The sequence below is a fragment of the Neoarius graeffei genome, chromosome 17 (assembly GCF_027579695.1).
Source record: "Neoarius graeffei isolate fNeoGra1 chromosome 17, fNeoGra1.pri, whole genome shotgun sequence".
In the NCBI taxonomy this organism is placed as follows: Eukaryota; Metazoa; Chordata; class Actinopteri; order Siluriformes; family Ariidae; genus Neoarius; species Neoarius graeffei.
This window is the reverse complement of record NC_083585.1, coordinates 51821043-51833629: the sequence shown is the minus strand read 5'-3', so window position 1 is coordinate 51833629 and position 12587 is coordinate 51821043. Positions and strand designations below refer to the sequence as shown.

General features: G+C 38.0%; 1 protein-coding gene across 1 annotated transcript in view; it reads left to right on the top strand.

Moving 5' to 3' along the window:
• Positions 1 to 12587, top strand: part of frem2b (FRAS1 related extracellular matrix 2b) — a 302533-nt gene that overhangs the window by 223602 nt on the left and 66344 nt on the right. Inside the window, exon 7 of the mRNA XM_060897720.1 lies at positions 9594 to 9743. Coding sequence (XP_060753703.1) covers positions 9594 to 9743 — 150 coding nt within the window. The remainder of the gene's footprint in view (positions 1 to 9593; positions 9744 to 12587) is intronic.

Genomic DNA, 12587 nt, shown 5'->3' with positions numbered 1-12587 from the left:
ATCAATTTATTTGAGACCTATTTCAGTGATCGTAAGACTGTCAGAACAAATGATATATACCATGGGTTATTTCTACAGGTTATTTTATAGTAGGTAAAACATGGTGTAATCTCTCCCGGCACAGGAATACACAGTCTGTACTCACTGCAACTCTGACCAGGATAAAGTGATTACTGAAGATGAATGAATAAGAAATTAATTAAATAAAATGTGACCAATCATACATAATAAATATCCCACTGCTCCATGTCAGTCCCATCTGATTAGAGCAATGGCAATTGTTCCATCCAATCCAATCAATCACTTGGCTGAAATTACTATTAAAATGTTCGTTGATGCAGGGGGTATGAATTTCATTGAAACTGACAGAAATAAAAAGAAAAAAAAGAAAAAAATCTGCACAGTGGCAAAATGAAAACAGGTTTAATGTTTTGCCAAAATAAAAATAGCATTGTATGGATGTTACCAATTTGCTAATGGCATTTTCCTACTTGGCTGAATTGCTTGAGTCGAGTTGGGTTGTATTTGGAGGAAGGGTACTTCATTCCACAAAGACAAGTTCCTTATTATTATTATTATTATTATTATTACACGGATTGATTATACAATTTAGTGTCACTTTTGGCGTGAGTTAAGTATCCACAAATTGAAACGTAGCAAGGGTTGTTTGTTTATCTGATGTATTATTTTTTTCATTAGAGCAGCACAGTGGTTTAATGGTTAGCACTGTCGCCTCACAGCAAGAAGGTTCTGGATTTGAATCTCACAGCTGATGGGGGCCTTCCTTTCTGTGTGGAGTTTGCATGTTCTCCCCATGTCTGTGTGGGTTTCCTCAAGGTACTCCGGTTTTCCCCACGGTTCAAAGACATGCATGTTAGGTAAAATACATAGCCACTGGGTTTGCACAAGTGAGTGCATATGAAGCACCGGACCCAAGCCTGGATAAATTGGGGAGAGTTGCGTCAGGAAGGCCATAAAGTGTGAAAACCTATGCCAAGTCAAATATGTGAATCATAATTTGGATGATCTAACAAGAGCAGCTGAAAGAAGAATAATTATTTATTTCATTAATATGTATTTCTCTTTTAATTACCTCCACCAACTGTTTTGTTTTCACTTCCATTTTTTTGTCTGTTCCCAACATAACTCAAAACGTAGTCAACAGAAATTTTGAGAAGAGATGAGCCATGGCCCAAGGAACAATTGATGAAATTTTGATGCAAATCCAGATATGTATGTGGATCCAGGATTTTTTTTTTTTATCTGTTCCCAACGTAACTCAAAAAGTAGTGAACGGATTTGGATGAAATTTGGTGTGCAGCTTTAGTATTATCCTTGGTGCATGTGATTTGATTTTGATGTTGATAATATATGGCTTGGTGGAGGTATGGACTCTACCGAGTGCCCTTCTAGTTGTATTTGCCTCCATAAAAATAATTATCTTTTTGAACATTTTTCCACTAAATTTTATGTCGAACTATGGTTCTCAAGACCACGAGTTGGCCTAGTGGTTAGTGCGTCCACCTCTTGAAAAGGAGATTGCGAGTTCTACTCGCTGTCGGGTCATACCAAAGACCATCATAAAAATGGTACCTACTACCATCTGGCAAGGCACGCTGCAATACAGATGTGAGTGGCAAAGTCAAACTCTCATGGTTACCAGAGGACTAGCCTCCCACTGTAACCTTAGCTGTATAGATGAGAAGTCGAGGGCTGTGGAAATGGAGATCAGTGCCGCACCCATATGCCTTAAAGAGTTGGTTAGTACTGGGACAGGAGACTGACTGGGAAGACCAGATTCTGGCACGAGAGGGACTTTGACTTTTGATGGTTCTCAAAATGGGGTCCAAGAAGTATAGTCAGGCAACTATTTAGCTTGAGAGGTGGAGACTTCAGTGCATCATTATGAAAGTTAAAGATATAAATGTCAACTGGAATATAATGAGAAAACGAAAAAAAAATCTATGTATACATAGATTTTTTTTCATTTTCTCATTATATTCCTTCATCTGTGCTATATAATTTCCTGAATTTTCCATGTATGGAAAATTCAGGAAATTATATCGCACAGATAAAAGCATTGGCCAGTTTTTACACAGATAAAGGGGTCCTTGACTGTACACTGTCAGAAACAGAGGTACAGTAGGAGTCTATTTCTATCCTCAAGGTACAATCGACACTAATGTACACCCAGGGCTCATTATTGGACTTCAAGGTAGCTATGTGTACCTTTTCAGAGTCAAAAAGGTACTTGTATGTTCCCAATCAGTATATAAATGGTGCAAATAAGTACCTTAGAGGGTACTGCCCCCGTGACAAGTCAGTGTACCCCTAAAGGTACAATGATGCACTTTGTTTTCTGAGAGTGTAAACAGTTTGTGAACTCGCGATCTAGAAGGCAGTACAGTTTATCGCAACCTATCAGTACCATTTTAAAACTTGAAAATCAGAGCAGCATGACTGCTTGGTCCCTGATCTGATCCCTTACCACCTGTAGTTCTCAAAATGGAGTTGGGACAACCCCAGGCATCTGTGAAACAAAGCGATGGAGCCCAATATATATTTATTTATTTATTTATTTATTTAATTTACTTTTGTTTATTTATTAGCTCAAGAGTAGTCTATTGTAATGCAGGAAAAGAGTGTGGATACATCGTTTGAACACTGCACATAAATTCCTGATCTGTTAATCTTTTACATCAAGATCATAGAAAGAACAGAACAGCACCATATTTCACCAAAGAAATACTGAAAGTGTAGCGACATAAATCTGACCATCATGCGTGAAATTGCAGCGTTGATCACTAAATGGACCACTTTCCTCCTGCTTTTGATTTTTTTTTCCTGATTGTGACGCAAGCTCTGACTAAATCTGCTCTGAAGTTATTTCAGATCCATCAGAGGTGAGCAGTTTGCTTTTATGAGGTGAACTTTGCAACGAAAGATAAACGATAATTTAGATGCTGTTTGTCCTTGTTCTTCTCTGAGAAATGTGTACTAAGACAAAGCAAGCCTTGGTGGTGTTTTTTCCCCTTTTTTCTTTTTTTAATAAGAGTGTGTGGGGGGAGAACCTACAATCACGCAATGGCAAAGCTGTGGAAAGTTCATTCCATTAGCAAGTGTGAATGTGTGAACTACACCCTGTACTCCTCAGAGATTTGCTGCCATCCACAGCCCCTACGCACACACTTCCTCACCCCCTGCACATCTCTCAGATGAATAAATCCATCTCCCTGCCCTGTTCCTTTTACTTTTATCTTTTTTTTTCCCCCCCCATCAGAAGATTTCATTCCAATGTCGTGAGATGGGGTTGAGGGTTGAGGCTGGGAACCAGAACAGTGACTTTGGCACTCAAAGCTCCTCAGCCCTCAGAGGAATAAACGAACAGTAAATAAGTGTTGCTTCTAAAAGCACAGGAGCATGACTTAAGCTCAAATCTTGTGCTTTATAATATAATTTCAAAGTGTTTGCCAAGAAAAGCAAGCCAAATATTTTTACACACCCGTAAAGCATTCTTCATGTGAACCTTCAGGCTTGATGATGATTTTATTTTTTTAAACTACAGTACCAGTCAGAAACTTGGACACTCCTCCTATGTATTTAGTGTTTTTTTTTTTATTTTATTTTTATTAATTAAAAGTCACTTCTTCATGTCTTAAAATAATGATGGATGTTGTTTCTCTTTTCTTAGTTGAGCGGTTCTTGACATAATATGGATTACTACAGCTGTGGTGTTGAATAGGGCGATTTACTGTATGTTTACTATTTATTGTTTGATCTCAGACGCATTAAGAAGGTAAGAAATTGTTTTGACAAGGCACAGCTGTTAATCGAAAAGCATTCCAGGTGAATGAATGAAGCTGGTTAAGATAATGCCAATAGTTTGCGAAGCGTCATCAAGGTAAACGCTGGATACCTTGAAGAATTGAAAATATCAAGCATATTTTGTTTTTTTAACACTTTTTTTTTTGCTTACCACATAATTCCATATATGTTCCAGATGTTTTTTTTCATAGTTTTGATGTCTTTAGTATTGTTCTACAATGTCGGAAATACAAAATACAGAAAAACCTATCAATGAGTAGAGTATGGGGTGCACAAACTTTTGACTGGTTCTGTGTTTAGATGATTATCTAGTATGTTAATACCAAAATAAGTAAGGAATAAAACACCTTTACGCCTGATGTGAAGTAGTTAGAGCTTTTGTTGCTGCCCTGAAGTTGATTATTTTCCTATAATAACATTTCCTGAAGTGTTTCATTCTTCTTATCAAAAGTTACACATTTACTTCACATTTTTTAACAAATCCCTGTGAATTAACTGTTATTATAGAGTGTGGGTGGTAGAAAAGGGCAACTGGACTTGCTTGAAGATTCTTGAAAACGTTTCACCTCTCGTCCAAAAGGCTTCCTCAGTTCTGTCTGACTAATAGGGAGTATCAGATATTCAGATAGTCAGACAGAACTGAGGAAGCCTTTTGGACGAGAGGTGAAACGTTTTCAAGAATCTTCAAGCAAGTCCAGTTGCCCTTTTCTACCACCCACAGTTTACTATGACCTGGATGATTGAGAATCTTCACAGACATGTTATTATAGAGCTGTTGTGAATATTTAACAATTATTCTACGAAATTGAGTCATACATGAACTGATAGACGACAAGGCGCGTAGCACCGAGTTGGCTATAAGCCACGTACGATGAGACTGAGTGGAATAACTGTTTTATTCTGTCCACATTCAGTGGATTTAGAGAAACAGAGCATTTTTTTCAAATTCGATAAATAAAAACTTCATACAAAATGTCCGACAAAATCATTTCCCCTTAGAATGTAAACAAACCGGCGAAATGACAGGAGGAATTTGTGAAAAATGCGATGATAATAGTTCTTGGAAAATAAAAAAGATACGTTCTTACCATCAAATACTTTTACTCCATGTTTTTGTTGCTTTTTTATTTTTGGGGGGGTTTTGTTTTTGAGTAGAGGTTTTTATTTCATCCTCAGTTGGTTCAGCAACACGCTCCGCCATTTTGTTTTTCTCTACTCACTGTATATGAACTGATATCCTTGTAGTAGAGTAGCCAATCAGAGCACACGATTGCTGATATACAGTGAATGTGGATAGAATAATAACTCGATAGAGATTTGTGCTAGCTGACCTTTGTTGGGTCAAGCAAAAGTTGTGTCCTGCTGCCCTGAACAAAATAAAAAAAAATCAAAAAACATCATGAAAATTGACAGAGTTATAAGTGATTGAAAAAAAAATTCATGGATCATTCCAGTTCAGTGATCCAGATCAGCACCAAAAGTCATAGCAATATAATTGAGCCCATGTGAAATTTGGTGATGATTGGCAGACGCACAGCTTGTGAACAGGCAAGGCAGGCAACTGCTTGGGGCCCCCTGGCCCAGGGGCCCCCCGAGAGTCGGGCCCGAGGGCTTATTTATTTTGTTTTTTATTGTTTTTATTGTTCTTTATCATTGTATTTTCACATTTGGAATTTAAAAAACTTTGGTTTCATACATTTTTCGTTGGTGTCAGATTATTTATAACATATTGGTGATGAACACTGGTCAGAAGGGCCCCCTGGAAATTTTTGCTTGGGGCCACAACAGACTCTAGAATCGCCTCTGATGATTGGTTGAAAACTGAGGGGGAAATAGCGTCCTAAAAATGTTATGAGAATAATAATAATAAGAAGAAGAAGAAGAATGAAGTAGAAAGATCCTGAGTGAGAGTAACAATCTGTGCCAGCGCTCCTAGCACAAATTAATCAACACCTTCTGACCAAATCAGATTGAAGAAGCCGACGGTGCTGTGGTATAACTGGAATAAACGGTGCATCAAGAGCACAATAAATCAGAGATTTAAAAGAACATTATACTATTTTAAGAAGAGTATCTACTTCTTTTCACTTATAACTTTTTTTTCCAACCAGGTCATGAATTAATAAATGAGATCCAGTTCTTTCAACAGTTCATGATTATATTGTGGTTGAGCGCCACAAGTGTAACCCAACACGGGCGGAGACGAGTTGTGAGATATCCAGCAAAGAGGTGTATGTAGAGCTGCCGATTTGTGAGCCATATCCATTTAAAACATGCTTGTCTCCTGTATGAGATAAAGCTTATCTGATTACAGGAGCTCAGAAACACTTGTACATCCAGCACACCATGCCAAGGCAATCAGCCGCAATTCCTTCTTAACCTCAGCTCTTCCCAGAGCTTGATCTGTCTTCATGAACAATACCGGCAATGCCAAGACTTCTCATGCAAGTCTGTCACTTGGAAAATATTCTTTATCTCTTGCATTTATTATGGAAAGTAATCACCACCCTCTCCATAAACCTTGCAGCGATGCTTAAAGATCCATTGGCTCTGGCTTTTAGGTTTTACACAGCTTGCAAAAAAAAAATCACACCTTCAGGTAATTTGTATATTTTTTGCTGTCGTTTTGAGTTTGTCGCCTGAAATTGGCTAAGCAAGAGATTTGCATACAGGGCACTTTGAGGAAATGAGATAAAAGTGTCTGAAGTGGAATGTTTCAGGCTGATTTTTTTGTTTTTTCAACGTCCTGAAAATGTTCGCATTACAAATTTGCAGGCTTTTATTTATTGAAACTAAGCTGCGAGGTTAATTCAGGTCATACTGAAACATCTTTCAGTCTGGCGCCGTTTTATTAGCATAACAACAAATAACCTGCATGGCTGTGCACTCGGAGACATGATCTGATGCATTTTAGAAAAGGAGAAACGGATTTTTCGACGGCTCTGCGTTACTTGAGCGCCGCCGTCGAAAGCACGCGCAGGTTTGAAGGTTTGACGTCTGAAGACGGAAAGTCGGACAAGTCGCCAGCAGGGTTTATTTTCTTGAGGCTTAGGTATATTTGCTTCCTTGGATGCATGCTCTGTCAGTACGTCGTGTCGTGTCAGTCATCTTCCTGAGATGACGGCGTATTTCTCACAAAAGCACATTTGGAAGCTGAGTTTTCACAGGCTGTGTGTGTGTGTGTGTGTGTGTGTGTGTGTGTGTGTGTGTGTGTGTGTGTGTGTGTGCGCGTGTGCGTGTGTTGTGAACGTGTGCTATGCAGAGATGCAGGCAGCATGAGGAATTTCAGCTTGAGCAGAGGGTTAATTGTGAGCAGGCAGGTCCAGACTGGTTTATGGATCTCAGCCTCCGGATCTTCTGTCAGGACCATCAGAAGACCTTCAAAGTGTGTGTGTGTGTGTGTGTGTGTGTGTGTGTGTGTGTGTGTGTGTGTGTGTGTGTGTGTGTGTGTGTACCTAAAGATTGTTCAATTCAAAAATCATAAGTTCATAGTAAAGCAAGGAATGAATCAAAAACAAGAAGCATGCCTTGAGGGTTTTTTTTTCCTGCTTGCTTTTTTTTCTTTTCTTTTTTTAAAGGAATAAATATTTAACTTCGGCGTGTCCCATACACCAGTACTACATCTTTACTTTCTGCAATATAATGACAAATCCCATGCACACTAGCTCACAAGTATATGTGTAAAGCAGAGAGCACGTGTTAACATGTTGTGTGTGTGTGTGTGTGTGTGTGTGTGTGTGTGTGTGTGTGTGTGTGTGTGTGTGTGTGTGTGTGTCTCAGTTCCCCTCACTTCCCTCTACTCATTTACACTCCCCCCTGGTACTTCATTGTCAGCTCTCTAGAATACAGTGTATAGTTAAGGTTAAGGTGTGCACAGAACCCGCTCCCATTTCTCTTACATTCTCTTTGCAGTATTTTCTAATCAAGTCATTTGGATTAATTTTCCAAAACATACACAAACAAGCAATTTGGACGCTGCTGTCTTTTGTAATGATTGCATGACACAGGCTGGAATGAGCCGCGAGCAGTCAGGCCAAACACAAATAAAAGGCTCCTTATAACCCCATTAACATATTTTTTAAAGGTTCAGTGTCTTTTTAACAATAATATCACCCTTTTTGGTACCAAATAAACTTTTTTTTCTTTGAAAGGTTCTGTAAAAGAACTACATATACAGTGTACATCAAAGTGCAATAAAGAACTGCATTTTATTTTACTTGATCAAAAATAAAAGATATCTGGAGTATCGTATTTTATGGATGCTATATTAAATGCAGGTTATTGATGTTGATACGGTATCTAGATGAAGGTCATCAGTTCTGTATATGACCATTGCCTTTAATAAAGATTTTTTCTTCATTTTCCTTACAGTTAATAATAATAATAATAATAATAATAATAATAATAATAATAATTTGTGAAATAAATGTTTATAAGTAAATAAATATGTAAGAGATGGATGGATAGCTCTATGTTATGATGTTATTATGCTGTTGTTGTTGTGTTAGTTATTGATGTGCAAGTTGTTAGTTTTTGTTGATGTGTTATTGTTATTGATGTGTTGTTGTTAGTTATTGATCTGTTAGTTGGTTAGTGATGTGCTAGTTATTGTTAGTTAATTATTGATGTTATTGATGTGGTGTTGTTGTTCTTGTTGTTATTATTGATGTTGTTGTTAGTTACTGATATGTTAGTTACCGATGTGTTAGTTATCGTTGTTGTTAGTTAATTACTGATGCTGTTAGTTATTGCTGTTGTTAATTATTGATGTTGCTAGTTAATTATTGTTGTTGTTGTTAGTTAGTTAGTTAGTTAGTTAGTTAGTTAGTTAGTTAGTTAGTTAGTTATGTTTTTAGTTACTGATGTTAGTTATTGATGTTATTTATTGATGTGTTATTGTTAGTTATTGATGTGCAAGCTGTTGTTAGTTACTGATGTTTTGTTATTCTTGTTGTGTTAGTTATTATTAGTTATTGGCGTGTTACGTTAGTTGTTGTTAATGTTGGTTGTTTTAGTGTTGGCATTGTTAGTTATTTATATTGTTTCTTATTGTTAGCTATTTTTATTGCTATTTTGAGTTATTTTATTTTGTTATTGCTGGTGTAGTGTTTGTTGCATTATAGTGGTTGTTGTTGTTGTTGTTGGTATTATTATTATTTATTATTATTATTACTACCTCCTTAAATCCCAGCCTATTACTCAGTTATTTATCTTAAATCCTATGATTGCGTTTGTACAGTGAAAGGAAAAGGAAGTGACTAATAAAGTGACTAACCTAAGACGACTAATGGATCCTTCAGTTTGTCTCGAGCTCATTTAGTTCAGGAGCAGTGATGTGCTCATTTGTTCTGAATCCGAATAGTGTCTCTTTCCACAAGACATAACATCCTGCGTTTGTAGAAACAGACAATTAAACTTAAAAGACCTTATACACACCCCGACACTGAGAGAAATGTTCAGTTTAAGAAGCTCAAATCCTTCATGTATTTAACACGTTTAGTAGAGGTTATTAATCAAAACTAACTGATAAGCCGGATAGAATCAACAGGTAAAGAGAGCAGCTGATGGTTAAAGCTGGTGCTTGATTGTCTCATAGTGCTTCTTTCACAGGTCTGGGATTTAAACTCACAACCTGTCTTCACTGCCAGTCGACAAATTCTAGATCTATCCAGGAATCCAATCATGTCCGGTTCTGTTGTTTCTGGAATTTTGTGTTGTTGAGCTAGTCCAATCTGTACTGATATATTTTCGCCTCACTATTTCCACAGCGCCGGTGTTTTATTTTGGAGACCTGGAGTACCATGTGGACGAGAGTGATGGCTACGTGGAGGTTCGGGTTTGGAGAACAGGATCAGATCTGTCCAAGACAGGAACGGTTACAGTGCGCTCGCGAAAAACTGACCCTGTTTCAGCTGAAGGTATGTGATTTTAAACAATGAACAAAGAGTAAATACGATCCTGTTTTTGTTCTTGTAATGTTTTGGTAATGTTTTTGCTCGGTCTCATTGGCAGGAGCAAACAGACTCAGGTTTTAAAAGTTCACGCGTCCCAGTTTTGTGAGTAACCATAAGTAAATAAATAAATTATCCAAATGTGAGATATTGAAGACATACCGTATATGATTATATCATCACCCCGGACTGAAAAGATCAGCATGGGAAAGAAGAGAAAAATGATTAAAAGGCTTTGCAGTTTTGCAAATTTTAATTAGCTTAAGCAATGAATAATAATGAGTTTTTCCACCAGAAGATGAAATAGTCCTGAGAAAATATATTGAAGTGAAAATATAAATTATATCAAGTGGAAGGCTCCAGCCGAAAGTGCATTCAAAGAGTCGAGCTGTTTCTTTTATTTTAAATATATTCAAATATTAAAAAGTAAACGTTTCTAACTAATAAAATTAAGCCGGTCACATCATATGATGAACTGACATAATTCTTGATTTGATTTGATTTTTTAATTTTATAATTGTTTTTACACTGATGAAATTGATTGGATGCTTTCAACTGAAATGTAAATAAAATCCATTGTATTGACGTACCGTACAGCACACAGTCATCAGCCAAATGAGAGAAGAAAAAACCCTCGATTTTTAGGTCTGAATAAAAATGTAAGGAGTAAAATGCATCATTATGAAGTATTAGAAAACTCTTCATTGATAGATCAGACAGTTTTCTTGAGAAGCATAACTTATTAACTGATGATCAGGATGGATTTTGACCAAACAGATCAGCATCGGGCGGCACGGTGGTGTAGTGGTTAGCGCTGTCGCCTCACAGCAAGAAGGTTCTGGGTTCGAGCCCCGGGGCCGGCGAGGGCCTTTCTGTGTGGAGTTTGCATGTTCTCCCCGTGTCCGCGTGGGTTTCCTCCGGGTGCTCCGGTTTCCCCCACAGTCCAAAGACATGCAGGTTAGGTTAACTGGTGACTCTAAATTGACCGTAGGTGTGAATGTGAGTGTGAATGGTTGTCTGTGTCTATGTGTCGGCCCTGTGATGACCTGGCGACTTGTCCAGGGTGTACCCCGCCTTTCGCCCGTAGTCAGCTGGGATAGGCTCCAGCTTGCCTGCGACCCTGTAGAAGGATAAAGCGGCTAGAGATAATGAGATGAGATGAGATGAGATCAGCATCGATGGCACGAATAGACTTAAGAGAAGAAATAACTAGATATATCTTGTTGTATAGACAAAAATACATATACAGTAGGAGTATGTATTTTATATACACGAGTGTTTTACTGGGAAATACACCACTTGTATTTTTCATACGAGCTCCATCCAGGACATGGAGAACCAAAACCGTGACATTAAAGGAACAGTCCACCGTACTTCCATAATGAAATATGCTCTTATCTGAATTGAGACGAGCTGCTCTGTACCTCTCCGAGCTTTGCGCGACCTCCCAGTCAGTCAGACGCAGTCAGACATGCTGTCACTCCTGTTAGCAATGTAGCTAGGCTCAGTATGGCCAATGGTATTTTTTGGGGCTGTAGTTAGATGCAACCAAACTCTTCCGCGTTTTTCCTGTTTACATAGGTTTATATGACCAGTGATATGAAACAAGTTCAGTTAAAAAAATTGAAACGTAGCGATTTTCTATGCTATGGATAGTCCGCACTATAATGACAGGCGTACTAACACCTTCTGCGCGCTTCGGCAGCGCATTGATACGGAGCTCAGATATCAATGCGCTGCCGAAGCGCGCAGAAGGTGTTAGTACGCCTGTCATTATAGTGCGGACTTTCCATAGCATAGAAAATCGCTACGTTTCAATTTGTGTAACTGAACTTGTTTCATATCACAGGTTTATATGACCAATGTAAACAGGAAAAACGCGGAAGAGTTTGGTCGCATCTAACTACAGCCCCAAAAAATACCATTGGCCATACTGAGCCTAGCTACATTGCTAACAGGAGTGACAGCGCGTCTGACTGCGTCTGACTGACTGGGAGGTCGCACAAAGCTCGGAGAGGTACGGAGCAGCTCGTCTCAATTCAGATAAGAGCATATTTCATTATGGAACTACGGTGGACTGTTCCTTTAATCTCTATTTGTCACTCGTGAGGAAATCGATGAATTGTTTTGATAAATTTGGATACTTTTTATTTGTGAATGTGTCGATATAATAAAAAGGAAATCACATGTTGGCTTAAAGACATGAAGTTTATCTTCTCGTGTTGAAAAACTCACATTTCTCATGCGAAATACATCACGGATCTGAGTGACATATTTAAAAAATATTGGTTGGCATTGAGTGGTATATCAGATATATTCCATTCAGCTAGCATGATATTGAACAAGTCGAAGACGAGTAGCTAAATAGAATATCTCTGATATACCACAAAAAAAGCCAACCATTATTATTATTATTATTATTATTATTATTATTATTAAGCATACACATCCCTTTCGGGTGTTCAGTGCGTTTTTCTCTTTCAAAATTCTCTCAAAATCTTCTGTATTTAATGAAGCAAACCTGGTGGCCATGTTTGTTTGCAAATTATCACAGTCGCTCACTAGCGCAGAAGTTTAACGTCTCCAACATGTCTCTTTTCCAGTTTTTCTATGTCTGTTGGTATGTTTTTCTCTTGTAAATATGTGTGAAGAATATCTAATGTAGTTTTGGTAGCCTCTCAGGTGTTCAACACGTCTTTCTCTTTCCCGACGAACAAAGAAATGCTTCTGCACAGCTGAAAACTTTCTCACTGAATATTCGCATCAGCTCCGACGTGTAACATGTTGTCTTGACAACCATGCAGTATCGTA